The 27864-nt window shown below is 45.6% G+C and overlaps 1 protein-coding gene across 4 annotated transcripts in view; it reads left to right on the top strand.

Moving 5' to 3' along the window:
* The window catches only part of PATL2 (PAT1 homolog 2), a 392378-nt gene that overhangs the window by 231521 nt on the left and 132993 nt on the right, over nt 1–27864 (top strand). For all 4 annotated transcript variants that reach the window (XM_086933507.1, XM_086933508.1, XM_086933506.1 and 1 more), the window contains 4 exons: nt 13160–13234; nt 20207–20345; nt 20662–20782; nt 25473–25570. In XM_086933507.1, coding sequence (XP_086789633.1) covers nt 13160–13234; nt 20207–20345; nt 20662–20782; nt 25473–25570 — 433 coding nt within the window. The remainder of the gene's footprint in view (nt 1–13159; nt 13235–20206; nt 20346–20661; nt 20783–25472; nt 25571–27864) is intronic.

Here is a 27864-nt window from a genome sequence, read left to right as displayed (position 1 = left end):
TTTTTTCCCGCAGTTGGTTATACACGTTTGCCGCCATAAGCTCAATCGAGGCTCCAGTGTCGATCGTGGCTCTTACTTCCTGTTGGTGTATTCTTATGCGACACTTTGGGAGACACCTTTTCTTTCTCTGCAGTTGGTCAATGGCGAAAACGTAGTGGACCGGGTAGTTGTTGGAATAATCGTCCATGTCTTCACTGTCTGGACTCTCTGATGGCGTGGGCTGCCTCATTCTTCGACTTCGTGGATCTGCATACCGCTGCAAAGTGGTTCATCCATCCACACGAGCTGCATCTTTTCCCGCGCGCTGGGCAATCTTGAGCGCGGTGGGGCTGGCCTCTGCAGTATCCACATTCTTTGCGCCTTTCCTGCGGCTTTCTTCCTTTGAATTGGCGTGATTTCGGCCGGGCGACATTTACCTGTTCGGCCGTGTTGACCTGTTCTGCTTTGACTGGCCTATGGAGAACTGCCTCCATGTGTGACGCTCTCGCTTGCGACAGCTCTTTGGAGCGTCCTAACTTCAGGATTTCTGCTAGCGGTTTTCTGTCCTCTTGAAGGATCTTCACTCTCAGGTTTGACGAGTAGCACCCTTGTATTATTTGGCCTCGTATCTCCTCTTGCTCATCACAAAACCCACAGGTGCTGGTGAGTTCTTTTAGCCTGCCATGGAACGCATCAAGCGATTCTTCTGCCTCCTGTCTGGCTTGCCTGAATATGAACCGTTCATAATCTTAGCTGGCCATTGGTTCGAAATGTGCGTTGAGCACATTGAGGAGCGTGATGTAGGTTTTTGGTGTGGCTTCCACTAGGGTCTTGTAAATCCTGTGGATATCTTTCCCTCCCAGATGGAGTAGCGCCCTGCGGCGTTCCCTCGCCGTGCCTGCACCTTCAAAGTAGAACTGTAGGCGTTCCGTCCAGTCCTTCCAGCGCGGCGCCAGGGATGCAGGGGCGCCGTCCACTACAAATGGCTCTATGGGGGGAATGGCCGCCTTGTTGGCACATGGAGCGGCCTAGCGTGTGGCTAGGGGCGATCTTGCCACTGTTCCGGCTTATTGCGGTTCCACCATGGCTCTGCCTCGCTGCTGGGCAATCCTTGCCGTGTGCGTGCAACCGGGCCGGCGATTCTGGGGCCTCACGCCCTGGCAATGACCTGCTCCTGTGGTCGTGTTATGACCGAGGGCCTCAGCTTCTGGTCGCAACCCTGGGGGTGGCGCTCTTACCACTGCTCATCAGGTCAGGGCGCCAACTCCGCCACTCGGGCCACACCACGCCTTTCGGCTGCCTTCTTGTCCCACGGTAACATCCGTGGGGACAACTGTCCGCGATCGCCGTCGTCAGCTGGCTCCAGGCGCGGGCGGGCTGCTCGGTCCGGTCCTGCTGCGCATGGGGGCCGGGCTGCCGGTCGAGCGTTTTCGCACCTCCGGAGGGCAGGCTGGGTGTAGCGAACGGGGCACAGCATGGGTCCTTAGACCCTCGTCGCCATTGTCAAGTCTCGAGGCTGCATGCGCATGATGGGGTGAGCGCTGCAGCAGCACCGACTTGGGACACCAGTTTAGCTTTCCGCGTGGTCCGGACAGACTAGCCGGCCATGCCCTCTTTGTTTTATAGTCCTCCGCGTGACGTACTACGCCCGCGTATGCGCACGCCTGTGTGCGCGGCTAACTAGACTGCTAACCCACAGTCTCGAACATCACAAGCGGGATGACTGTGTGCAAATGGGCCTCTGATGCGATGCTTGAGTAAGTCGTATCCCGAGAGCCTTAATACACTTTGGTGGCAGGCAGTGCAGATAAGCGCGATAAATCAAGGCGGTGACCCAGAGAAGAATACGGGGGCAGTTTTCATCGCTGATGCACTGCGCGTCACGCTGCAGACGGCATAGTGAAACTGAGAATCTTTCCAAGGCGTCATTTTGAGAGGAAGACCGAACTCCATCTTGGGGACGACGGCCCGAATGGAGCCCTGGTGGGAGCTGCTGTGGATGCTTTGGGGGGGTGTAACGATACTATGGACAATAATTGATGACATGGACTGCTAACACTGCAGGACTGGGACAGAGAATAAGGATTCCCTCCCCCCCCCCCCCCCCCCCCCCTCAACCGGGCCCGTGGCAGTGGATGGTCAGTGGAGGCCGCAAAGAGAAGGCTCCCACAGGTGGCAGGACCTCAGCTTGGGAAAACAGCGACTGCGAACCTTGGGAGCGGAGGGCATGATACTGCATCCAAGGGCCTGAGAATACTATCTCTGTGTGGCGGAGATATTCTATATTGCCCTGCACCTGATTTTACCGGCTAGATCAGAACCATTCGCAGGTGGAAAGAGAGATTAAAGGCTAAAACAAGGCTTCAAGTGCTCGGGGCATCACACTGGTGGCGACATGGGGAAGCCTGACAGTAGATAGCCAAGAATAACTTTGAGACGGCGAGGAGAGTTAACAGGCCCGCACAGGATGACCGGGACTCTGAAAATAGAGATGAGACCAGCGAGGGTAGCTACCCCACATGCTGCGGATGTGCACAGTATCTTACACGAGGTACGGCAAGGATTTGCAACGGTGGTGGATTAAGTATACAGAATGTCATCGCGAATGGATGCAATAGCGCATAAGCTGGGGGGGGCATGAGGAACGTATTAAAGAAACAGAGGCGCATATCTGATAATGACGATATTACCGCCAGTCATGCAACACAGCTCACTCCTATGGATGAACTTTTGAAAATAATTGCAGGCAAGACTGAGGACTTGGAAGCTCGCAGCCGACTCAATAACATTCGCCTGATTGGAATTCCAGAATCGACAAATACTGGCAGGATGGAAGAGTATGCTGAAAAGATGCTACTAGCGACCATTGGTGCGGAATCCTTTTCCACGCAGTTCATAGTGGAACGGGCCCATAGGTCACTTGGGCCGCGCCCATACTTGGTAATCCTCCACGTCCCATCATCTCGAGATTGCTGAATTATCGAGATCGGGACGTAGCCCTTCGAGCAGCGAGACATCAGCAGACTTTGTCCTATGACTGAATCACATTCTCCATATACCTGGATTTTACACCCATTGTACAGGAGGAGAGGTGCAAGTTCATAGTCGAGAAGAAACTGCGAGTGGCACAAATAGATTATGCACTGTTGTACCCTGCACGCCTCAGGGTTACACATCAAGGGAAGCAGCAATTTTTCACTAATCCGCAGCAGGTGGAGGATTTCATTCGGACAGTGAAGCGCATGAATCAGAATGGCAGAGACACGGGGGGCTTCCCAACAATCCTGCTCTACAGGAGCTGAGGAAGATTCGCAATGAGACTGTGGCAACAGCACCATTCTGGTATACAATATGGCCTCCAGTAGACTGCTGTGTAATAATGAGCTCAGTGGCAGGATCTTTGTGTGAGATTATATGCTGACCATTTGACCTAGTAGCAACGTGTTCCAGGCACACTACTCCCCCCCCCCCCCCCCCCCCCTACCCAAACCCCCAACCCAAGAGCCCGGGTATCACAGCAGCGGAGGGCTTGGGGGGTGAGGAGGGTCTGTGTTGCTAACTAGAAATGCCCCCCAAGGGGTACTTGGATAGGCATAATGTGCACATAGCCATGATACAGGAGATTCACTTTGCACATCAAAAACCAAATTCCTTTGCAAGTAAATGGGCAGACCATAGAATCTTTTCCTCTTATTCCACATATGCACGGGGTACTGCGATTTTAATAAGAAAACTGGTGCCATTTCTCTTGGTGGGAGCTTCATATTCAAATATTCAAAGTAGACTCTACTCATGTCATTTGGGGGCGTGACTTCAATGTTACATATAATCTAAGCCTGGATAGGTCACATCCTGCTCCATACCACTACACTAGGGCTCAGGCTGTGGTACAGGACAACATTTCTGCCTATCATTTGATAGAGGCTTGGAGATATGCCCTTCATGCGCAGGACGGTTAGCACTTTACAGCACATTCATGGGCAAGGTTAGATTACTATTTGGTGTCTTGAGGGGTGGCTCCGGCGATAGCCAAAGTACAGCATCTAGCTAGAACCTACTATGATCATGCCCCAGTGTTGCTTACACTCTCTTCCTCTGACTTTAACACACCGCGGAGCCCTTGGCGACTTCATGCCCCTATACTACTTGACGCAGTATTTCAGGAGGAGCTGCGGGAGGAGATACAGGATTTTTTGCTTGTAATAAAGACTCTGTGAATAGTGGTGAAATTATATGGGAGACATTTAAGGTCACAATTCAGGGGACCTGCATTTCCAAAGGAGCCGGAGTTCTTAAGGATATACAAAATACCCTGCGGAAATTAGAGGTGGACCTTAAAGCGCTGGAAGCAGACTTTGCCGTGAGCCCAACTGGCTCAACACAGGCTACATTTAGAGATGAGCTTACAGAGTATATGGATGAAGCGCAAAGGGAAGCGCGTTTTGGGGTAAATAATGGGTGGCCAGAAATTATGGAGAAGGAGATAGGCCTGGAAAGGTACTGGCGCAAAAGGTGAAGCAACCCAGCTGCTCTAATTATGTAGTAGAAGTTGAGGACCTAGAGGGTGTAGCTTGCAGAGACACGGCCAATGTACTTAATGCCTTTTTTAACCATTACAAAAAGCTCTATACTACAAACAGACTGACTGAACTAGATCTAGATGGCTTTCTAGATGACGTGGCATTGGGCTGGCTTAACGACGTGCAAGGAGCCTTTCTATGTGCGCCATTTGAATTAGACGAAGTAAGGGACGCAATGAGTATGCAATCTGGGAAAGCCACAGGAACAAATGGAATTCCAGTCGAATTTTACAAAACATACATAAACTTGATGGCCCCTATCCTTAGGGAAGTGCATGAGGAATCGTTGGAAGTAGGTCACCTGCCTGCTACTATGAGGGAGGCTCTTATAATATCACTATTGAAACCGGTGAAATCGCCTGACCAATGCGACTCTTATAGGCCGCTCTCACTCCTTAACTGTCATGCCAAAATACTGGCCAAATTGATAGCGATCCGGTTGAGCTTGCTGATGGAGAACCTGATTCTCCCTGACCAATCAGGCTTTTTACCCGGGAGAGCTACCTCACACAACCTGAGGACGCTCTTTGCCGTTTTGAATAACGTCTCAACGGACCTCCCTTTGGCTGCGATGTTTTTAGACGCCACCAAAGCATTTGATTCCATAGAGGGGATTATATTTTTGGTGTGTTGCTACGTATGGGCTTCCTACCTCTATTCCTCTCGTGGATCAGATTACTGTATTGCTTGCCAGTAGCCAAGGTCCTTGTGAATGGGCACACATCACAAGCCTTTAGCATCACAAGGGGAACCGTCTCTCCGCATTACTTTTTAGGTCTCGCACCTGCGACGCATCGTGAAGTGATGTCCCAGCAAGACCTATTGTCGGCAAATCTACTTTCAAGGAGACAGGAGATGGGCACCCGCAGCCTGCTGTAATCTGATCAGGTCACGCACGCGTTCACCATCTCCTGTCTCCCTTGAAAGCCTCCAACACACACAGCCACACCCCCCCTGCTTTCGCTTCGCACACGCAAGCAGACGCACACACACGAGTGCACACACAGAGACGCACACACACGAGAACACACGCACACGCACACATGCACACATGCACGCACACGCACATACACACACATACACACATACAGAGACACACACCCCCTTCCCCCACCGCCACCACAATTAAGCCCCACTCACTGCATTGGCGCCACTCCAGACTTCTGCAGCCTCCGCTGGGCTCTCCCTCGGGCATAAGAGCCCCGCGTCACCACTGCTCCTCTGGGTCAGCGACCCCATTGGCACGGGCTTCAGAAGACCGAAGTCTCGCCCCACAACAGGCGTGACGTTCTCGAACCTCCGGTCCATCTCCTCTCAGCTTGCTAGTTTACTCATTTATTTTTAATACCCGGCCTCGCCTAGTGGTTGCGCGGTTTTCATGCTCCCTTTTTGCCATCTCATCGCAGTTTGCTAGTTTATTTATTTGCTTTTAACCCAGGGCCTTGTTCGGCTTGTGAGGGAGACATCTGCGTCTCGCTCTCTCTCCCTGTTTATCCCGTCGCTCTTTCGCTCCCCCCCCCGTGTTTCACAGATATACATCTCGTCACTGTGTGCAATGCCCCAGCCTCGCATTAGCGCGAGGATGCGGAGCCCAGATAAGTGGCACAGGGAGTTTCGAGAATAATGCGAAAGAAATTGCCTTACTCCACGTGGTGATTTTATTTCGAAGGGGACAGCGTGAAGCGAGCGGCCGAGGTTGCTTCTCTCACCAAAGCGGCCCTTTGGTGGTTCAGCACAACATTACAGGCTGATGAAAGCCTGCCATCTGCCGTCTGACCCCGAAATAGAACGAAACGGGAACAAGTGGGATGAAGACCAAATGAGCGAATTAAAGGCGAAATATTGTGCCCATATATGTTAGCGCCTGCTACGGGAGAACATTCTACAGAAGCGAATTGTCACGGGTACCACGAATCCTCTTTGCCTATGCCATCAGCGTTTTAGCTTTGCCTGGATGGTTAAGTGATGAGCACCATTGAGTTTGATAACAAATATCAGTTTTCTGTCATTAGTGCTAAGAGGCCCCCTTGTAGGTGAACTTGCCGCTCTACAAACAGCCTGCTAAGCTGCATAGAGCTTTTTCTTCAGAAGGGTTTCACCTAACGAAGGAGGGATCGGGGGAAGGGTTACAGACCAGTGAGCTGCTGGAGGCGAACAGCATCAAGCAAGCCAGTTTGGGCGCTGTGTTTAGTCATGTCATTAAGTTGGCAGTTCTAGTTGGCGTGGTTTCTTGGATGCGCCTTGTTTGCTAGCTTTCTTCAATGTTTATTTGTATCTAATGCACAAGAATTTGACTTGCACTCATTAGCTGCTGCATTATAAATCACAGATGCACTGCGGCCCAGCATCTTAGCCTGGGTACTAGTCTGCCATCTCCCTTCTGTATTCAGATTCCCGGTGCAGAGAACCGGGTGTCAAAAGATTAAAGGGAGAGATTGAGATGCCGTGTGGCTGATTTTGAAGTGATTATGAGAGCGAAGCAACAATAAATGTCTAAATATTTTCTGTCTCTAAAGATATCGGACTTTCGGTTGTGTGGTCTGATTTACCTTGTCCACGTGTACGTTTGATAAATGCAGAGCATTGAAACACTTCTATGATTCATTAGCAGGGCCAGGCATCTCTTGGTGGGACACTGCTTCACACGAGCCCTTCAAAGTATGTTTCCCTGACTCGAGCACTTTCTTGTTCAAGTGTGACGCTAGAAAAAGGAGGTCACGCTATCTGAAGATGCATTTTAACCCTGACGCGCTGCTTTCTTACACATGAATGTGAGTGTTTCCTTCAATGGGTCCGGGTGGTGTGTATGCATAGTATAATCAGTAATGGGGCGCTCCAGTTCACGAACATGCGTTTTATTTCTTGGAGGCGGCAGAGCGACTCTCGTCCTATTAACAAGTTGCATGACTATAGCAGCAATATTTACATGCATGCTTTTAGGTGCAGGGCGCACACAGGCCTCTGGTAACTATTAAAGGGTTTTCTTTAGAGTAAATGTAGTTCCAGATATGAGACCCAGCCAAAGCAGGAGGTCTTCTCTGATCTGCCTCCTTCAGTTGTGAGTAAGTCCCAAGCACACACATACCATGTGACCTCACCCCTAATAACTGAGACGGAAGCAGTGGTTACAAGGACACACAGGACAACAGGACATCATACATTTCCCTCCTTCAGACATGTTCCCGCAGTGCACACACCCCAGTGAATAGCACAAACAGGGTCATGGTAATTCAACAATGATGCTCACATGGTGGGATTATGGGTCAATGTAGCAAGTCGCAACCTCCAGCTGGAAGTCCTCGATCCTCAATCCTAAGTTTCCGGCTGGCACCTGACTCCCAATCCTTCATCAGGATACCTGCATGGGGGTTTTTACATCTGCACTGCCTGCGACCACAGAAGATAGGCAGCGATTCCAGAAATCGTTGTCTAAGTTATAACTAAATATAGGTGATTAAAATTAATTAAAATGTGGTGAAATAACGCTATCTTTATTAGGATACTGGCAAATCGCATTTTTTTAAGTGTTTATAAAATTGCTTAGACAATGTAAAATACGCATATTATAAGCAATGATACGTAAAGTTCACCATTGATTCAAAATAGGGAACAGCTCGACCAGTGAGGCGCAAGTGCGACTGTGTTCCTATTTACGTGACTCCACCCTGCTCTAAAATGCCCACGTTTAGTAAAACCTGAGGTAGTGGTTCGACCGTCACCCAAGGTTATTAAAGCAGCCTGGCTGCCTCTGATGAACTACCCGCAGGAGGCACTCCTCTCACTTCAGGTCATGAATGTTGTGTGAAATGCATCATATAAAAACCTTCCACAAGGACTGACTGTGAACGAAAGCAGCCCGAGACACCGCTGGTTCATGTGTGAACTTTGCTGCTGTGAGCAGAACACGTAATTGGATGACACAGCGTGCACTCCTAGGCAGCACTGGCGGTTCAAGATAGACTTCAATGTGCTGTTTGGGTCTGCCCGAGTACAGCAACGGGATGTTCCATCTATCGCCCTCACTCTATCTATCTATCGCCCTCACTCGATCTATCTATCGCCCTCACTCGATCTATCTATCTCCCTCACTCTATCTATCTATTGCCCTCACTCTATCGATCGCATCACAACAGCATCACTCAGCTCTACTACAGCATCACTATGCGCTACCACAGCATCACTGAACGCCATATCATCACTATGCGCTACCACAGCATCACTGAACGCCACAGTATCACTCGTCGCCACCACAGCATCAATCTGTGCAACCATTCAACAACTGGTTCAAATATGTTCTCTCAATGTTTCAAGCTTTATTACAAATGTCACAAAAAGACGTTAATATTTCACTTCTGTTCTTGGATTTTTGTCACAATACAATACACTGAACATAATATTCACAAACGTTATTTACAAAGGTTTAAGCTATTGCCATTATAAATTACAATAACTTTTATTTAAGTATTAATAATTTAAACAAAATAAAAGCCATTGTTATTTGTAATATCAATACATCTAAGCTACGTAAATACAACACATATTGCATTACAAATGTTATAGATGTCACATTTGTGAAAGTTAAAACTATTGGCATTGTAAATGACAAAGCAATTCATTTCGCTATTTTCAAAACCAACACATAAATAAAAAAATTGTCATTTACAATACCAATAGCTCAAACTTTCCTAATGCTAGACCTATTGCATTGCAAATGCTTGTTGCTATTGCAGTGGAGCCGCTGGCAACGAAATTGCGACAACACCACAATGACAAGGCTTTACGATGTAACTAACGCCAAATACTTATATCCCTCTATGCAGATGATCTCACTCTTTACATTCGAGATCCACAGCATAATCTGAACCCGATCCTTTGAGAATTCATAGTGTTTGGATAGCTCTCGGGAATTCAAATTAATTGGGGGAAATCGAGCCTTTTCCCGCCAACGACAGTTGCTTTTTGTTTTCTGCTGGACTATCCCTTGGAATGGTGTGAGGAGGAATTAAAGGACCTGGGAATACGAATTGCCAGAAATAGGGAGGAACTTATAAGGTTAAATTATGGGACGGCAATATCTTGGATAGCAACTGTCACACGCTGGAGAGCGTTGCCCCTCTCCATGGCAGGACTGTGCGTCCCTGATAAAAGGAGAAACCTAGATTGCAATGGAATGTAATGACGCGACATTACTCACAGAGGGCTTTGGCATACCAGATTTCTAACTATACTTCACGAGTGCACAAGCCCACTACGCTTGGTTTAGGGTAAAGCAACCACGATATATGCCTCAAGTTGCGGCAGAGCACTGGCTTGCACACCCCACTCCATTAGGGGGGGCCTTCTATGTACCGATCGGCAACAGAGATAGAGCCCACTGCCCTCACAAGCACAATGGCAGCGTATAGGTCGCATGCTGAATGTGTTCTACTCGCCAATGTTACCTCTCATTTACCAGCCTGGCATGCCATTGCTACAGGAAGCCGTATTTCACCATTTTCAGCAGCGAACTCACCTGGGAGGATTTGTATCATAATGGCCAATTCCGCACTGTCGAACATATGTTTCAGAATGCTCAGACGACATCACTTACTCCTGATTTTCCGGTGGAACCGCAAGCATTGGCTCCATTACAGCTAATATTGGGAATTGCCACAGCTAAACGGCTGGTCTCCCTGAAATATAAAACAATACACACAGGGAAATTCCAGCCCCATTGTCATGCACGAGATGGGGTGAGAAACTTGGGTTTGAACTAACTGATGAGTACTGGGAGTTTTGTTGTCTACACACTGAGCCGGTGTCTGCCAGCAGCAGGCTCCGCATATTACATTATAAATTTCTACACGGGTTGTATTATACCCCTGGCAAGATGTCCAAATATAAGCTTAGAGAATCTGATAGATGTGATAGGTGTCTTGCTGAGGGTGCCGATTTTCTACACCTGGCATTGGGGTTGCCACGGTCTGAGAGCATACTGGGATAGTGGTTCACACTTTACAATTAATGATCGATACACCCGTAGAACCCACTCCACTGATGGCCTTGCTGGGATATGTCAAGCCCCTACAAGCAGAACATCGCAAATTCGCTGCATTGGCGCTCCTAATGGCAAAAGGAGGGCGGCCTGCAGATGGGGTAGAGGACGGGCACCTACATTTAAGGAGTGGATTGCTGATCTGGCACTTTGCCAGAAGCGCCTTACGACTTATCCCGAACTGCTACCCATGTCCTCCAGACCCAGGGATATATGGGCCCCATTGCAGTGCTACTTGATTGCACACCCGAGAGACCCGACTTAACCCCTTCGACACTCATGACGAGCTGGGCTCGTCATGGTGTAGCCCGCTCGCACACTGACGAGCCCAGCTCGTCACGCAAAGTGCGATTTTGAAAAACCCAGCGCGCTAGCGGAATTCCGCTAGCACGCATGCGGTTAAGGTGATAAAACAAAAGTGTATTATACTGAAGTGGGAGTGAATCAACGGGGCCTCGTGGAGGGCGACATATGAGGGATATGATAATATGGATGCCTAACATTGCTCTCGGCTGAGGGCCCTGACAGGCACCTTCGGACACGTATGCATATAGAAAATTAGAACTGCTATGCTGGGAAAGATGTAAGACTGAAACTGAATTATGTTGTGAAGCAGGGTGCCCAGGCACATAGTACTGTTATGCACGGATTACCATGTTGTACCGCTACTGACACTTGCTTAGGAGTTTGCAAAGAATGTTTCGAGTTGCAAAAGGACCTGATCTGTATTAGGATTGATTGTAAGATGCTGAGGTTGACATTGAACACCTGAAAATAATAAACAAAAACCCCAAAAAAAGAATTACTGACAACAATTTAAATTTGTCATTTCCGAAATGTGCAAAATAACATTTACTACAAATGCAAGAAAAACACCATAGTAATCTATGTGAAATACAAATAATGATTTGAAACAAACATTTAAAACAAAAATGTGTTCTGCTGTCATCCTCCCTGTTGAGCCCCAAGAGATGATGTTAAACGTCCAAATAGCCCAGGTGACCCAGTTTGAATTTCTACTGTTAGATGGGCTTCCGGACTTGTCAACATAGATGAATAGACAAAGCTAGAAGGTTGTGTCAGGAAGGGGTGCATTCCAGGGTTGTATAGTTGGGTTGGATGACTAGATCATGTGATGATAAATCTAATTTGTCCAGTTCGAAAATAAATCGGTGACCCGCAGCAACTCTAAACCCACAAAACGTGTTCTATACCCTTTATGGTTCTCCTGCAACGAAAAAAGCAGGTTGAGAATGTATTGAAAGCTTCTAGTTGCGGTTATCTTGGGGTCCTGCCCTTACCATAGGGAGAAGCTCGCTAGTCATTATGCCACTTCCTACAAACAAATGTTCTGGCAGACACCCATGCACCTTCCTTGGATATTCTGAAATTCTCAGGATTCCAGCAAGCCGTTCAAGAATTAAGATCCAGTTGTTGGAAATATCATCGTTTTATCTGGAGAGCCTTAGACCAGGACCGTGTCTACCGGATACATAGACCCTTATAAGGTGCCTGTGGCGAATTTTGATTGATGCATATCATGAATTCATGACTGCTGAATTTAATGACCCACGGCTTACTGGCATATGATTGGATATTGAATAGAATAGTTTTTCATTATTTCACTTACAACTTGATATATTATTAGTTATCCTGATTAAGCCCTGATGAAGTTCTAAAGTTATTTGTGACGCATGACCAGTCTGTTTCAGTATCTCTAATTGAACTTGGGTGACATTTGGGTCTGATTTACCCACGTTTCCAGTTATCTTTTCCATCTAAGATTGATTCTTCCTTCCGTGCCCCCTCACCCTCTTTTTCTACCCAGTCTTTGTGCCAAGTTTAGGCTTGGTATTCGGAGCTGCAATAGGCCTAGTGGTCCTCATTACAAGGTCTCACAGATACAGGGGTATTGATGCTTGATCTCTGAAGCTAATGAGACACGGGGTCCTGTAAAATCATTGATGCAGATTAAAGAGGATTTTGGATTGAACTCTGAAAATCCCCTAAGCAATCAAGAAATCGAATCTCTAATTTTGGCCCCGATTTGCCTGGCAATTCCCCATTCTATCCTGAATTTTTTGGAGTACTTTCAACAGCTGAACTCTGTGGGGGGATGGGTGGGGGGACATGTGGTCAGTGGTATCTGTGGACCTCCAAATTTCAATTAATTCCAGATCGGGAGTTAGGATCTCTCCTAATGAGAGCCATTATGTTGCTTAGGTGTGTGAAATTGGCATTTAAATGCCTTTTTAGTCCTAAATTGGTATCTTTTCAATCATGCTACCAAATAAGAGGCATGCAAAATGTGCAATCTCTTCTTTTTGATTAGTGTTTTGAGACTTTGGTTTTCATTGTTTTCGAAGTACATGAGCTTCTAACTCTTTCTGGAAGTAGCCATGCTCAAAGTTTTCTACATAGGTCAAGTATTTGATTCTAAATGAGTTCTTGCCTAGGTAACCTAGAACAGATTACTGTTATATTAACCTTTGTAACATATACTTCCCTTTTCCTTGTGATTTTTCCTTGCCATATATAAACATTTATTAATGTTTTACTCTTGTAGGATGCCAGGTCATGTGACTCAGTTGCACCCCCAGCATCGAAGAATTTTGAGCCAGCGACAGCAGAGGATGCAAAGGTAAATTCTTAAATTCAAGTTTAGAATGTACAAGGGGAAGATGGGCTGGTGAAAATAATGTTGGGAATTTCCCAAAATTGTTTTGAGGTTTGTTTTATCAGAGCATTCTGGAGAAGGACATGAAAGCACTTTAACATCAGTCTTGAAAATTTCCAACTCTACTCCTGCAGAGCTAATCGGTCTTCTGCTTGGCTAACCTAATACACTGTTGAACAGGGTTCTGTACAATAAAAGAAAATTGACTCCTCCATATATCCAGGGAAATTGCTTATAATATGCAAAATATTTAATTTTCTCTGCATTATAGGTCTACAGCACAATATGACCCCAAAGCAAAAGAATGTGGCATCTCATACCAGAATAACCTATTGCAGCATAGCCTAACCCGGCAGTCCATAGCACAACATAAAAGCATAGCATTGTGTCAGTGTAACGACAACATAGCCATATAATATGTAATATTGATCAGATGATGCTCTGATCCGTGGTTTTACTGCAACGAGAACAAAGATCTGTTTAACCTTATAATAAGCGTAGTGGCAATATTCAATGTATAGATCCGATTGCTACAGTGAAAGTATGTGCTGTAGTTCAGTAATGGCCCTAAAACTCCACTTTGGAAGTAGACTGCAAAGTCTGATAGGACCAGCTAGATTTCGAAGAGTCAACTTCGATACTTTAATGAGACAACCTATCAACATTGGCTTTATCTGGATACCATGGGCTCTAATGCTGGCAAATGAAATGGGACCACTTGCATAGGTCAGTATTAAACAATATGCATGTATTGGCTGCAGCCCTTCTGGTTCCTTGGTCCCAGAGCCATGACACCTGAGGTACCAATACCTGTAGGAGAGTAGGGTCTGCAATCCTATGGTCACCCCCGATTTTTGCTTTTTGCTTCACTGGTTTACGACTTTCCCTGGCTGTGGGCCTGCTAATCAGACCCACAGCCTAGCTGTTCTCTCTAAATTAACAACCATGTACCTTAGGTGAATTTACCAATTGGTACTGGGCCACCTTATCAGTCCCTGTACAGTATACCCTAGGTATCCAGGGCATAGGTGTACCCAGGGCCTACCAGGGGCTGAAGCATGTATCGTGCCACCCCTGGCTGGCCATCTAAACAGACACAACTGGCTGCACGACAGCTGGGGCAAGGTGGTGTAATCACCCTTTGCTTTAGATATAGTATCCCTATATCTACCCCTAAAATGGACACATATATTCCTATCAGTCACTCCTATGGCAGGCCTTGTCAATCCTGAAGGCAGAGTGCTTGGAATTATGTGAGATGGTGCTCTGGCATGAGCTGAGCCCATTTGCAGCTTGCGGAACCAAGTCCTAATAGCTGTTCCATGATGACGCTATACCATATACTCTTAAGTGCATTATGAACCACGCGGTCAAATGCTAACTTTGGTATAGCATTATCAAAACATGTCGAGTAAGGTGTACGAATTGGAATACTACCCCCTCGCCAATTCTGGCGACGGGGGTAGCATTCCACCCTTCTAGAGGGACACGACATGTATGTAACTGTGAACCCCTGTTAAAGTTAACTCAGCCTCAGCATCACAAAATGGATGCTGCCACCACAGGCACAAGTCTGACCTCCTGCTGCTGGGAGTCCTTCCAGCGAGGGAGGCTCGGACAAAGGGTTTCCTGCCTTGGGAGGACAGGGCTGAAAGGAATGAGACATGCCTAGGGCACACAAGGTGTCCCTGTGCATATGCCGGTCTAAACCAGTTCCTGGGGTGCCCCAGAGCTGGCGCAAGACCGTAGAAAGGATAGGGGGTGTAACCACCACCCTTCCTGGTCCCACACACAGGAGGGACCTAGTCGTTGTGCAGCCCCCTTTAGCAGAATAAAGGTAGAGCTGGTCCCATTCCAGATTAGATTACTCTTGACAACTTCTACGAAGAACTCTTGACCTTCTCCCTCCTGAACCATCAGAAGACTGAAGAATCTCCCCTATGTCGGAGCTGCGTTGAGGGGATGGCAGTCTACTAGGTCGTGCAGTAATCGTTGCTACATTGAGCAGTGAGGAAGGAACCCCCAATACCACGCTTAGGCTCATGAGGTCAGACAACCTTGATCCATAAGTTCTTCAAACGCCAATTGGGCGCAACAGAGCTTATCCATACTACTACACCTATAGGTACATTTTCACCTAGTTCTTTTGTAAAATACACTTTTACATTCCACACCCATGTGAGTAAGGTGAGGATAATAGTGCATATCCTCGTCCTGAAGGAGTCGCTGTACTCAAACATGTCGACGCACTTTTCAGAGGTTGATATACCCTAATACGTATAACTGACAACCTCATCTTGTACCCTGTTTTAACAATACCAGCCGAGGACATAATAAATATTTTTTCCTACGAGCCAGGTATTTTTTAACCTTCACTTTTTCTCCTCACCACTCACACTCCCTCTCACACATACAAACACATAGTTCACTATCAGTGCTCCTACGTATCCGTGAGTCGCAGCACGCCGCATCCAGTAGAGGGATGCGAAGGCCCCGATGATGAAGCATGACACCAAGGGGCCTGTTGGTGTGTGAGGGGTATTTAAACAACACTGTGTGCTCCCCATCACTTTAGGGATCACTACCACCTTCTGAGTGGATTTTATTTTGTTTAAACGAATCTCCCCAATGGTCAGGGAGTGACCATCCTGCTTCGCAGGCACCATCAAGCTCCTGTGCGGTTTGCTGCAAAGTCCTTCCATCCCGGAATCCGACGACCCAGCTCGACAAGACCCGGACCTCCAGACCTCTCTGACCTCTACCCACATCCACAGCACAGCTGGGACCCGTGGGTGTGATGAGCAACGTGGAGACGGCCATCTTGAGAAACCTGCACAGCGCTTCCAGCACGACCGCCGAGGGATCCTCGAGTGAGTGCATTGGGGTCTGAGAAGCCCCACACCGGCGCAGCTCCTGCACCACAGACCAGCCCCCCAGCATCCACGAGATCTGCGTGGGGCCCTTTTGCCTGGTTGCTGCTTTTCCTGTTGTCTGGTCACTTGCCGGCTGGCTCATGACCTCCGAGACAACGACCCGAAGATTTCACCACTGCTGGTCTGGTCGCCCAGATTGGCCCTCGCTTCCTTGTAAAGGAGAAGCACCCCGGACCGTCCTGGTCCGCACCAGACGCCATCTTTGTTCCACTGTGTGGCTTGCATTAGCCAAGGCCTGTTGTCCCGATCGACGATCTGACACCGCCAACAGCAGCAGACTACGTGGGACAGCTCGTGCCTCCAGCCTGGTCGTGAAGAACAGCTCCTGGTCCACGCAGCTACAGAGAGAAGCGACCCTTCTTCCACCTGAACGCGGCGACAGCATCTGGTTCCCTGCTGGTTCCAGCACCCTCACTGGCTAGTGACCGAGACTCTGTCCCCTTCCCTTTCAGGACTTATTCCTTCCCGTTCCATCCTTGGAACCACCGGACTCCTCTATCTGGCTGCCTGCCAGCAACTCCTTGTTTCAGGCATCACCGGGGACAACGCAGCAAACCAGACGCAACTTCAGCCCTATGCACCCGCAGCCTGTGGGTTAGGTAACTAAAGCTTCTAGGTGCTGAAGTCTGTGTACACTATCCTAGTGTCCAGGTCCACTGTTGTTTTCCCTCCATCCAGCCGGGTTCGTCTGGAATCTGTAACTTTGTAAACTGTAGCATCCATAGACGTTGGTACGCATCCCGCGTGAGTTTCCACTCTGCACGTGAGTCCTGTGGGCCTCCTGCTCCTTACTTACCTAGTCAGTAGCGTAGTCCCAGCGATCCTCCAGCCTCTGGATCTCCTTACAGTACTTTCTTTCCTCGCATTCCATTGTTCTGAGTATATGGTTTGTTGTGCCCCTAAGGCGCACTTGTAAATATTGTGCAAACTCGTATTTCCTTTTTAGTATTGTCATGTGCTTAGCCCTCTGACCTCATAAAGAGTTCAGAGGTGTATGTTAGTTAATAAATATCTGTTTATTTTCATAACAACCTGTGTGGTGTTCTTTCACTTGGTATTCAAGGGGTTATATGTGTGTCAAAACAGCTGGCTTCACATGCCATTCAGAGTTTAGCCTAAAGACTGCTTTTGTCCACGCTACTAGGATAGCTGGTCTATAAGGTTGACTTACAACCAATCACCATAAGGGCTGTTGGACTGATACAAGGTGATCACTAGAACTAGTGAGCATCATATATCAGGCCAACTTCTCACAATACCTATGATCTTCCTCTTCTCTTACTCATCTGCATCACCCTCTCCTCCCTTCCTCCTTCCTCTCCCTATCCACATAGTCTCTTTTCCAACCTCTTGCATAATCTTGTCTATTGCCCCCATTTCTGACTTCTCTTTGTCGTTCCACAGTACCCGCATATACCTTTTTGTCCCCACTTTTCATCCTCCCGGCTGTCTTCTAACGGTTTCTATTCTTCTCCCTCGATCTCACTTCCATTTTGCATAATTGTACCTTCTCACATTCTCTCTCGGAATTCTTTCCTTTTGTTCTCGGACATGCCTATTCCCGCACCTTCTGCACCATCCTTGTCTTCCTAATCTCCTTCTTCGCGTATCTCCTTTCTTTGTCATCCTTTTCTTGTCACCTTGATCTGACCTTTTTCGCTCCTTAGTATCATTCACCTTCATTTCTTTTTTTTTCCTCTGCTCCATTTCGCCCTTGCACTCTCCTCACACTTTATCTCTCTACACTGAAATCTTCCCTCCCACTCACTCTGAATGTCAGTAAGTCCTCCCGCCCTCTGACTCTCCTGGTGAAGGAGTAAAAACGAGCCAGGTGCTGTGCAGGTATCTTCTTAAAGAAATTCCAGCTGGTGCAGAACAGGCTGGTCACCTCTCCCCCCCCATCCCTCCCTACCCCTCAACCCCGACCCTTCTAGGCCCCTTTGCCACAGCATTGGCTAAACCACTGTAGCTATACAGTGGCATAGGAAAGTAGTTAATCCTTGGTGTAGAGCTGTTAATTTTACAACTCTGGGCCAGTCGTTTGACGCAGATACCCACTGACCTTGGGCATCTAACCCAGGCTGGGGGTTCCTCTCATCCTGTTTAATCGCTTGTAGTTTCAGAAGATCTTGCAAAGTTTGTTTTAATTACTTGATGTAATTACAGATTGTGTGGACAGATAGACATCAGTTTCTCTCTCACTCCTTTATATTGCACAGATTAAAGTGGATAGCCACATGGCACTCGACTGCTCTAGAATTATTTGCAGATTGGTAATATTAACCTTCATCTAAAATAAGCCCAAGCATACCCATTACTGTGAGCTGGTGCTTATGATGTATCAATCTTATTTTGGTTAGATTTTGTTGAAAGCATGATTTAGTTTGCATTTTTGAAACTGAAATCGGCCACAACTTTTTTTTTTTTTTTTAGGTTTAAACGTTCTTACAGAAGTGCTGGTCAATGGTCTAGCCTGTATTGGGGACTTAGGTCTAATGGACTCCATCACGGATATTTAGTGATCATAGGGTTTAAATCCAGGTCAATGTATCAAAATACTTGTATTGTCCACCTAACAACAATGTGAAAATCCTTCAAGGAGGCACTACCATTTCTTGTTTGTGGAAGCTGTGTTTACAGAGATCCCATAAGGAAATATGGTCTAGAAATGTATGGCGCATTAACTGCATGCTTAATTGCAGACTGGGAGTTTGCGTATTCTGTCATGGATTTGACTCCCAAACCAAACTTTACTAAACCTGGATTCCAAGAAGTGATACATATTTCTCACTTTGCCTACTTCAAGGACTACTGTTGGGTGGGGGGAGGAGGGTACAAGGGGGGGCCTGGTAGTTTTCGATATTAGTAATAACGTGTACATTTTCAGTTTCACATAGCAATTCCGCCATTTCTAGTTAGTGCAAATGACACGTCTTGCTATTACCCAATTTAATGGCTATTTTGCCAGCATTGAAAGGATGGGAACGGGTTGGACTAGGTGGGCTTCAAACTGGTGATCTGTAGATAGATGGCGAGCCTTTAACTCATTTGGGTATCCTGCCAGCCTTTGAACATAATTTCACCTATAGAAAGTCCTCTAACATTACTAAAATGACAGGCACAAGAGATGCATGCTACTCATGTTTTTTAAAGTGGTTTTATTAAAGTTTATCTGCTACTCCGCACCTTTTAAACCTTAATGAGGTATGTACGTGCATTAGTCATTCAAGATACAGCCTTGCCTTAAAGGCGCTTGGGAGAGTTTATAATGAAAGCAAGTTTGACATGTTTTTGAAGCTAAGGTCCGTCAATGAATCAGAGTTTGTATCGCACTACTCACCCGTGAGTGTCTCAAGGTGTTGGGGTCATTCGAAGAGCCAGGTCTTGAGGTCCTTCCTGAATTTGTGCAATGTCTGGCTTCATCGGAGGTGAAGGGGGAGTTGGTTCCAGGTCTTGGCTGCAGGAGAAGGATCTTTGGCCAGCTCTAGTCCTGTGCAAATGTGGGACTGTGGCTAGGGGTAGGTCGGCTAAGCGGTGGTTTCTTTTAGGGGTGTGGAAGGAGAATTTGGTCATTGAGGTATTGGTGTCCGGTGCTGTGGAGGGCTTTGTAGGCATGTGTGAGCAGCGTGAAGGTTGATATTCTTTTGGGGAGCCAGTGGATGGTCTGTAATTTTGGTTGCAATGTACTGCCATTTTGTGCTAATAACTTGATAGACCTAATGAATATCTCTACAAATTGGTACTTGAAGGGTAAATGCCAGCAAATGGGAAAGTCTTCTCTGTTGTAGTATGATGTTCAAAATCTGGATAGGTTTCAGTACCACAATGAAATTAACAGAGGGTGCATTTATTACTTCAACACCCATGCAGAGTTTATCACAAAAAGGGACATTTCATACAAAGGAAGGCAAAATTGGCCCTTTCTTAATGCATCATCACCGCTTTTGGTTAAAGGTAACTTTTGTCCTTCTTTTAAAAGTGAAATTGTTTTTGTATTCTTTAGCACTGCCCGGAAGTCGTGGGAACGGAGGCCGGACCCATATGCCAGTCTCATGTCTGCAAAGGAAAAGGAGTGGGTCATCAAACTGCAAATGATTCAGCTCCAAAGTGAGAATCCTCACCTGGATGACTACTACTATCAGGTAAAAATAGAGAATGATAGTGCAATATGAAGTGCACAATATGTACAAAAATTACATTGCAATGGAATCTGTCAAATGCCCAAAAGTATGCCTTTTTGTGATAATCCTCAATCAATTGTACCTTGTAGTGTTCTACTTTGTCCTTCATACACTAGTTGGTTGGCAGTTTACTGTTTAATCCATTTACAGGCTTAATGATACATTTGATTCACAGCAGGAAACAAGTAAAGTTAATTAGGATAAAAGATAATTTGAATAATGTCCAACTACATACTGCTAGGTTTTCCACCTTGTTTACCAAAGTCTTTTTATCCAGGCTTACTATGAAAAACTGGAGCGAAAATTGGCAGATGAAGAACTGCTTGGGGAACGTATCAAGCGTGAGCCCACAAAACTTGTCACACCTTATATCCAGAAAGCTGAGACCTACGAGCCAGGTACACAGTAACAAATGTGGATAGGTCTTGTTTGGAACGAACGAGACCTCTCGGAAAATTTTGAGCTTGATATATTGTCCATGCTTACTTTTATGTGTAGGACCTAGTCTCACCATCCTATTCATTTAAAGAACTATGCAGATGTTTATTGCTTCTTTAGTGGTGGGAGAAGTCAACAGTGGACACTCAAGGGGGTTTGATAGTGATCTGACCATCAATTTTGTGAATTTGACCTCTCTACGGACATACTCATTGGACTTGCACAGTAGTTCACTCCTCCATAGAGGAGATTTAGAGTAATCAACCAGACTGGCAACTTGTCCTCTATCCTTCTGGCTGACTGGTTTGATCACTTTATTTACGACATGGCCATTTAATGACTTCAGAGACTTCTCTTGTCATTCAGAGCAGTAACTAAATGCGTAATATATTTTAGTACGGGAAATTGAATGAATAGCCACTAGGTGATGCATTGTTTCAAATCGCACAGGCTCATCTAAGATGACATATCCTGTACAGTCTAAAGTTACTAATTCATGTTAGTTTAGTGTCTAAAGGTTCCTTGCCATGCGGTCAGACATCAGTGATGGTAGCACAGAGGCCATTGACTCCAGCGGGCCCGGCTCCATTCCTGAGCTGGGTGCTCTGTAGAGACACATGAGACTTATTTGCTGTTTCATGCATGTATACTGGTGTGGGGAATGGTCATGTACATTGATGTACAGTTTCATGTAGTTTGTGTAACATTTATTTGTTTGGGGGCGAGTGAATGTATGAATTGTGATCTGCTCCTATTTAACACTTTTAAGCAATGACCATTTTTTAGTACAATGGCTAGGTGCTATCATAATACAGGAGGGAAAAACATTGACTTGTTGACCAAAACATATAAGCTTACATGGGTACAAAACTATAATCAACTTAAAGTTGTGCATATATAATGAGGATTGCTGCTCAAGTTTACCTTTTTAAACTTTACATTTGGGCAGAGGTGATTCTTTAATAATTCAAAATGCGTTTTTATATACTTGTTAAAATATTAAAACTGTTATTATGAACTAACAATTTATTAATTAAATGTTTTCTGTTCTTGTTTTATTTTAAATGATTTGCACACCCTCCTACTTATTTGATTCTAGGAATACTCTTGTCTATTTACCTGGGTTTGCAGGTGTCAAATAACCATATAAATCTATTTACTAAGCCTTCTTTTGTGCTAACCGCAGCAATTTACAGTTCATCGGTTTGCTTCCTGTGTTAACTAGTCTGTTCCATAAAAATTACTTTTTAACTTCCCATCTCGCCTTGCCTTTGTTTCTGGTTCATGAAAAGCAAAATCGGAGTTTGATTAAATACCAAAGCATCACCTTCCCCCGTGGCTAGATTTGTACACCAGAAGTTCATTATGAAATAGACATTTAGTTCCAGGAAAATCATGAATGTTGCAAAGTATACCTCATGTCTACAGTTTTAATTACTTTCTTAAAGTGGATTTATATATTGTTTTAGCATAAACCAACAAGAAATAGATTTCCTTTGCTCTGGAAATGATTATTAGGAATAAAATTCAGCAGACACTAAGTTTTGTTTGGTACAATGAACAGTTTGGTCTTCGCCGCTTAAGTTTTTTCCAGGCGATCCTAGGACTAAGATAAGCCCAGATAAATGAGTTAATATCACTCTCAGCTTGAGTAAGGCAGCAGCCTCAAAATAAAGGGGAATAGTATTAAACAAAAAAGTAATTCTTGGAAAAATTGACATTTTTATTAAGTTTACTCTTCCCAAAATGGACAAGGGTAATGAAGCCCATGCCCGCATAAGTTTCCGGCACTCCGCCACCACATAGAGATTGGTTTCAGCTATCTTGCTGACATCTTGAAGGATACTGATACCGAGATATCTCATTTTTAGGCTACGCTGCACCCCTGTCTGGGTCTCCCCCATATTCCAGGCCATAATCTCTGTTTTGGAGGCATTAATCTCATACCCAGAGATCGCTCCAAAATCCTGGGCTAGTTTAATAACCAAGGGAAGAGCTGTATGTAACTCAGAAGCAAAAATCAAGATGTAATCCGCGTACAGAGCCACCTTCCTCTCCCACTCCCCATACCTGAAGGGCTTGATGTTAAAATCATCCCTCAGCCATTGGGCAAAAGGTTCAAAATACAAATCGAACAGGAGAGGGGAGAGTGGGCAGCCCTGTAGCGTGACTCTTGTGAATTTAAAAGGGTCTGAGAGCTCCATTCACCAAAAGGCATGCAGTAGGATTCTGATATAACAACCTCACAGCTCGACAGAATTTTTCCCCGATATTAAACTTACCTAAGACCCCCGACAGGTATAGCCAATGAACTCTGTCGAAGGCCTTAGTAGTGTGGATGGTTTGGTTATGCCCAGTATGGTAGCTCCCCACAGGTCTCCTTAAAACCTTTGAGTATTCGATAACACTGGTAGGCGTTGGTTAAAATCTCCAGACGCCTAAATATCCAGTATGCTGAGGCACTGTGTCGATATCTCTAGGGTAGAATGGAGCTAGTTGGGTGGAGAATGAGGACTAAAAACAAACTAAAAAAAATGAACAGTTTGGTGAAGGTGCAGGAGAGGATATTTGTTTTGGTAAGCTTCTGTCTTCTAGCAGCCTGGCTTCTTAAAATGTACATGGGGTAGAGTTGTTCCTTGCTAGGTCCCTTCCCACCTGCCATGTTACAGAGGAGGAAGCCGCTAGACAGGGCTAGTCTTCAAATTACTTTTGTGGGCTCAGGTTTGGTTGGGTTCTCAGAAGTGGACATAGGATGTTTTAGTGTTGTGCACCGGAGGCCCGATTTGATTTTTCCCTCGTGGAATGATTCGGCTGAAACTTGTTAAAAACCAAAAAAAGAAATACCTTGAAGTAATTGCATATAAGCAAAAACGCAGGGAAACTATTAGTCCATCATGGGAAAACTCCTTGTATTGCAGAAATAGTGAAAAATTTAACTTCTTCAAGAAAACCGAATATAAATGACTACTCGAATAAAGAAGGCCCTCAATTAGGACATCCAAACCTTCTCCAAGGAAATAGAGTTAATGAGTTGGGTTATCACCAGTATCAAAAGTGATTGATAAATCTTATAGTATCACAAACTCAGACCGTTTAAAATTAAAGAAATTGCAGAAAATATTTTTAGTGTACTGACCAGGGCAGAATACAGAGTAGGTTGTAGAAATCTCCTTGGACAGTAAAGACTGACATTTATCAATTAACAATCTTTCGACGGGTGGTGACAAAGTATAAAATACTTAGGGTAATAGCTAATAAAAGATTGAGGTTGAAAGGACAGCATTTTAAGGAGGGACATAACAGGAGCACATTGAAGCCAATAATGCTTATGCCAGAAGACACTGATGTGTAAAAATGCAATAAGATTTGTTTATGTTGAGCCCATGAGATACTGGCACAGCATCTGATGGAGGTGTAGTGGGGTCACCATGTGAAATGACGTGCTCATTCACATTATGTGACCCTGTTGTATGTTGGTTAATATGAAGTGAAAAACAACAAAAAGTTGCATGGTTCGGCGGAATGAAGTAGTGCCCGGTAACAGGCACTCCTGTTTTGCACTTCTTGTGGTGGTGAACGTTTTGCTCATCTTATCATTTGTCATTAATTATAAAGACTGGTGTAAGCTCCCCTCCCAGTCTGCGTGCATGCTTGAAAGAAATTGCCTACTGGATGAACGAGTCCTTCCTGAAACTGAATGGGGGAAAAAAGTGAAGTTATGATTCTGGGTAATCGTTCTCCCCTCGATCTAAACGCAATCTGGGCGACTAGTTTCGGCTTAGCCCCCAAGACCCAGTTAAAAAACCTGGGTATTAGGATCGACCAAGCCCTCACATTTAAAGTACAAGCACGGAAGACGGCAGCTACGTGCTATGGCATCCTGAAAATGATTCGGAAGGTTATTCCCCCTCCTTCCTTTCCAAGCAAGAAAAATTATGGTCCAGGCCCTTATCCTGTCCTGGTTGGACTATGCAAACGCCCTTTATCTGGGTGCCACCCACTGCTACTTTCTCCAAACTTCAGACTATACAAAACTGGGCAGCAAGACTTCAGTTAGGCATTCCTAAACATCATTCAGCCAAACCAGCCTTGAGATCACACCATTGGCTGGCAGTCCAGAACAGAGTCCATTTCAAAGCCCTATGTATAATCCACAAGTCTCTAGCAGGAACAGGCCCCGCCATTCTTCATAGCACCATCCAGTCCTACCGGCCCAACAGAAGCCTTTGCTCCAAGACTATGAATCTTGTCATCGTCCATAGGATCAGAAAAGCCAGAAGCGGGAGACGGCAATTCTCTTAACGCGGCCAGGCTCTGGAACTTCCTTCCTCCCCACCTACATGTAGAAACCAACCACCTAGCCTTTCGCAAATTGTTTTAAAACTTCGCTTTTCCCTTAACTGGTGAAACTCCCCACTACTGCTGCTACCAGCACTGGGATGCCTCTGGGTAGCCATGAGCTATACAAATGTTATTTCAATTCAGTTATTGCTGGTTAATAACTTGCCCTTACGTATAGTTTGAAGCAATCTCTTGTTATTAATACCCTGTCCTCCCCGTATCCTTATAAATCTAGCAAGTAGAAATTACTGTTATTGTAATTGGACTCTATTACAATAATGGATCACCCTTGCATTCTTTTTTTCCTAGTGGTGCACATTGAGGGATCATTGGGCCAAGTGGCGGTGTCAACGTGTTACAGTCCCCGGAGAGCCATAGATGTCATTTCTCACTCCGTTCTGGATGAGGTAAGCCAGTTTTCCCAGTGTTTTGTGACTGGTCTCTGAAACGGCTCTGGTTTTGATACAGAAAATAAATTGTTTAATATTTAAAACTGAAGCATGGATGGAAAGATAAGTGTATTTAGGCATGAGTAGGTTTGTTTTTCAAAGAAGTCTTTATTGCTTGCTTACAGGATCCGAGGTAGGTCAGGACAAATTTAAAGTTTTCATAGTTCAATCACGGAAAACATTTCCAGACTCAGCTGATCATATGCAGTGTTTTATATACAATTGGCAGTACCCCTATTTAGGAGACTGGTCAGAAATGACAGCCAGCACGTGTTTCGCCCCCTTACATGGCCATCCGGCCTGGGGCTTCCTCAGGCCGTTAGATTTGTATGAGGACAGATTTCGTCCACGTGATTAGATATCCTGGCAATCGAAGATCATAGGCATCAAGCCTTCGAGTAACCGGTCTCAGCAGTTGCTTGCTTACAGACTGGAGTCCTTTATCGGCCCTTGTAGAAGAGATCTCCATTTTCCTTTAGAGTTACATAAACTATAAATGTGGAATAACATTTAGTAAAACGGTGCACCTTGGAACGGCAGAGGAATTCTAGTTAAGGCCAGGGGTGTCTAGTTTGGATCCGAGGATCCAAGTTAAAGTTCGTTGTTGGCTCTGTGTCCGGTGATATGGACAAATAACTTAATCTCCCCATGCCTGAAAAAACAACACAAAAATAAATGGGTCCTTGTGTGGTGTAACTGGTGCTCATGTACAGCGCTCCAGTACCTTCAGGTTAAGTTTGCGCCATAAAATACGGGGGGAAAAACCCAGAATGTAGGCACTTGCCTAACAGTTCCTTCATTCACAAAGGAATTTTTTCACCAGGACAAAGGAAAGGACCACCTCTGTCCTAGTGTTTAATTTGTGCCAGTGGTTACAGGTGGTGAGCACTGGCTACCACTTTAGGGGACCAGGATTGACTTTTCTTTATCATCCTGTGCCTTTCTAGAAATCTAGATACCGCGCCTGACCATTTATCTTCCCCTTGTGGAAAACCTTTTGCGATTTTATTTTTTCCTTAAAAAGATGGAGTATGCTGTAGCAGCGCAAGAAAATCCTGGTATGGGAGAAGCTGCCATTAAAGTGTGAACCTTGGTCAAAGGCTGCCTACTTCTGCCTCAATTTCAGGCCACTAACTTGTACAATAGCAGTTTTAAAAATTTTTTTATAGTAGAGAATACTTAGCAAAATTTTTTTTTGAATGATTACACTTTTCCGTCTTTTTTAGCGATCTGCCAGTGCTAATTGTTGCTGTGCGCCAGAGTATGCGCTCAATGGCATTAGAGGATCGGTCTGTAATGCCCCGTGAGTTTGGCGCAGACTTTAAAATGTATGTTTGTGTGTTTGCAGTGCACATATTGTATTAGCGCACATACGCAAATGCACATAAACACAAAGGTACTTTGGCGCACAGCGACAATTAGTGCCGGGGCAGTCTTCAGTAATACGGCCCGTGGTGCTGAATTTAAACTTAGCTGCCGTAAAGTATTAACATGATTAAATTTGACAATCTTTTTTATTAGTGGCCTCTACCAACGTTTTCGCACCCTAAGGATTGCAGTGCTGAATAAAATATATAAAATCAAGTGAAAAGGCCTAATGTTTTTAGGTCGAGCATTCAAGACCTCTTGTATATACTTTAGAATATACTTATACGTGTATGTACTGTGTGGGCTCTGAAGACCAGCCCTAGGACTTGTCTGCTTAGGGACTTTTTTTTCCTGTTCAACTGCCTCTATTTAACTTTCTTGTTAAACAACCCGTAGAGGTCCGTAAAATACCAGAATTTCTTTCTGCTGAGGTACTTTATTTTATTTTTCTTGCAACTGCCTATATATGGAGAAGTGTGGCTCACCGGTTAGAGGCGGCAGACCCAGAAGCAGAGGTCGGCCCGGGACCCGGGTTCAATTCCCGACGTGGCAAGGTACGGAACCAATGTCCGCGGGCTCGATAAATCTCGCCTCGGTGCCTCTCTAACCATCGGTCCCACGCTGCAACTCTGGGCAATAGCTTGCCTAATCTCCACAACGGCCCCCTCGCTGCCGGGGATGCCTGGCTTCACCTTGGGGATGCCCAATAGGGACCATCTCACCGGGAAAGACAGGACGGGTACCCCAGCGGCACACAGCGCCAAGAAACCCTGGGGTGAACGTGCGCTCTACAAATTCATACTAACATAACATAACATTTCATTTTCTTGATAGAAAACGGCCAGTAGAGGTCAGTAAAATACCAGAATCACTAAAGCATTCTC

This window comes from Lissotriton vulgaris, chromosome 8 (assembly GCF_964263255.1).
Source record: "Lissotriton vulgaris chromosome 8, aLisVul1.2, whole genome shotgun sequence".
NCBI lineage: Eukaryota > Metazoa > Chordata > Amphibia > Caudata > Salamandridae > Lissotriton > Lissotriton vulgaris.
The sequence above is the reverse complement of the archived record's forward strand: the minus strand, read 5'-3'. Positions and strand labels throughout refer to the sequence as shown.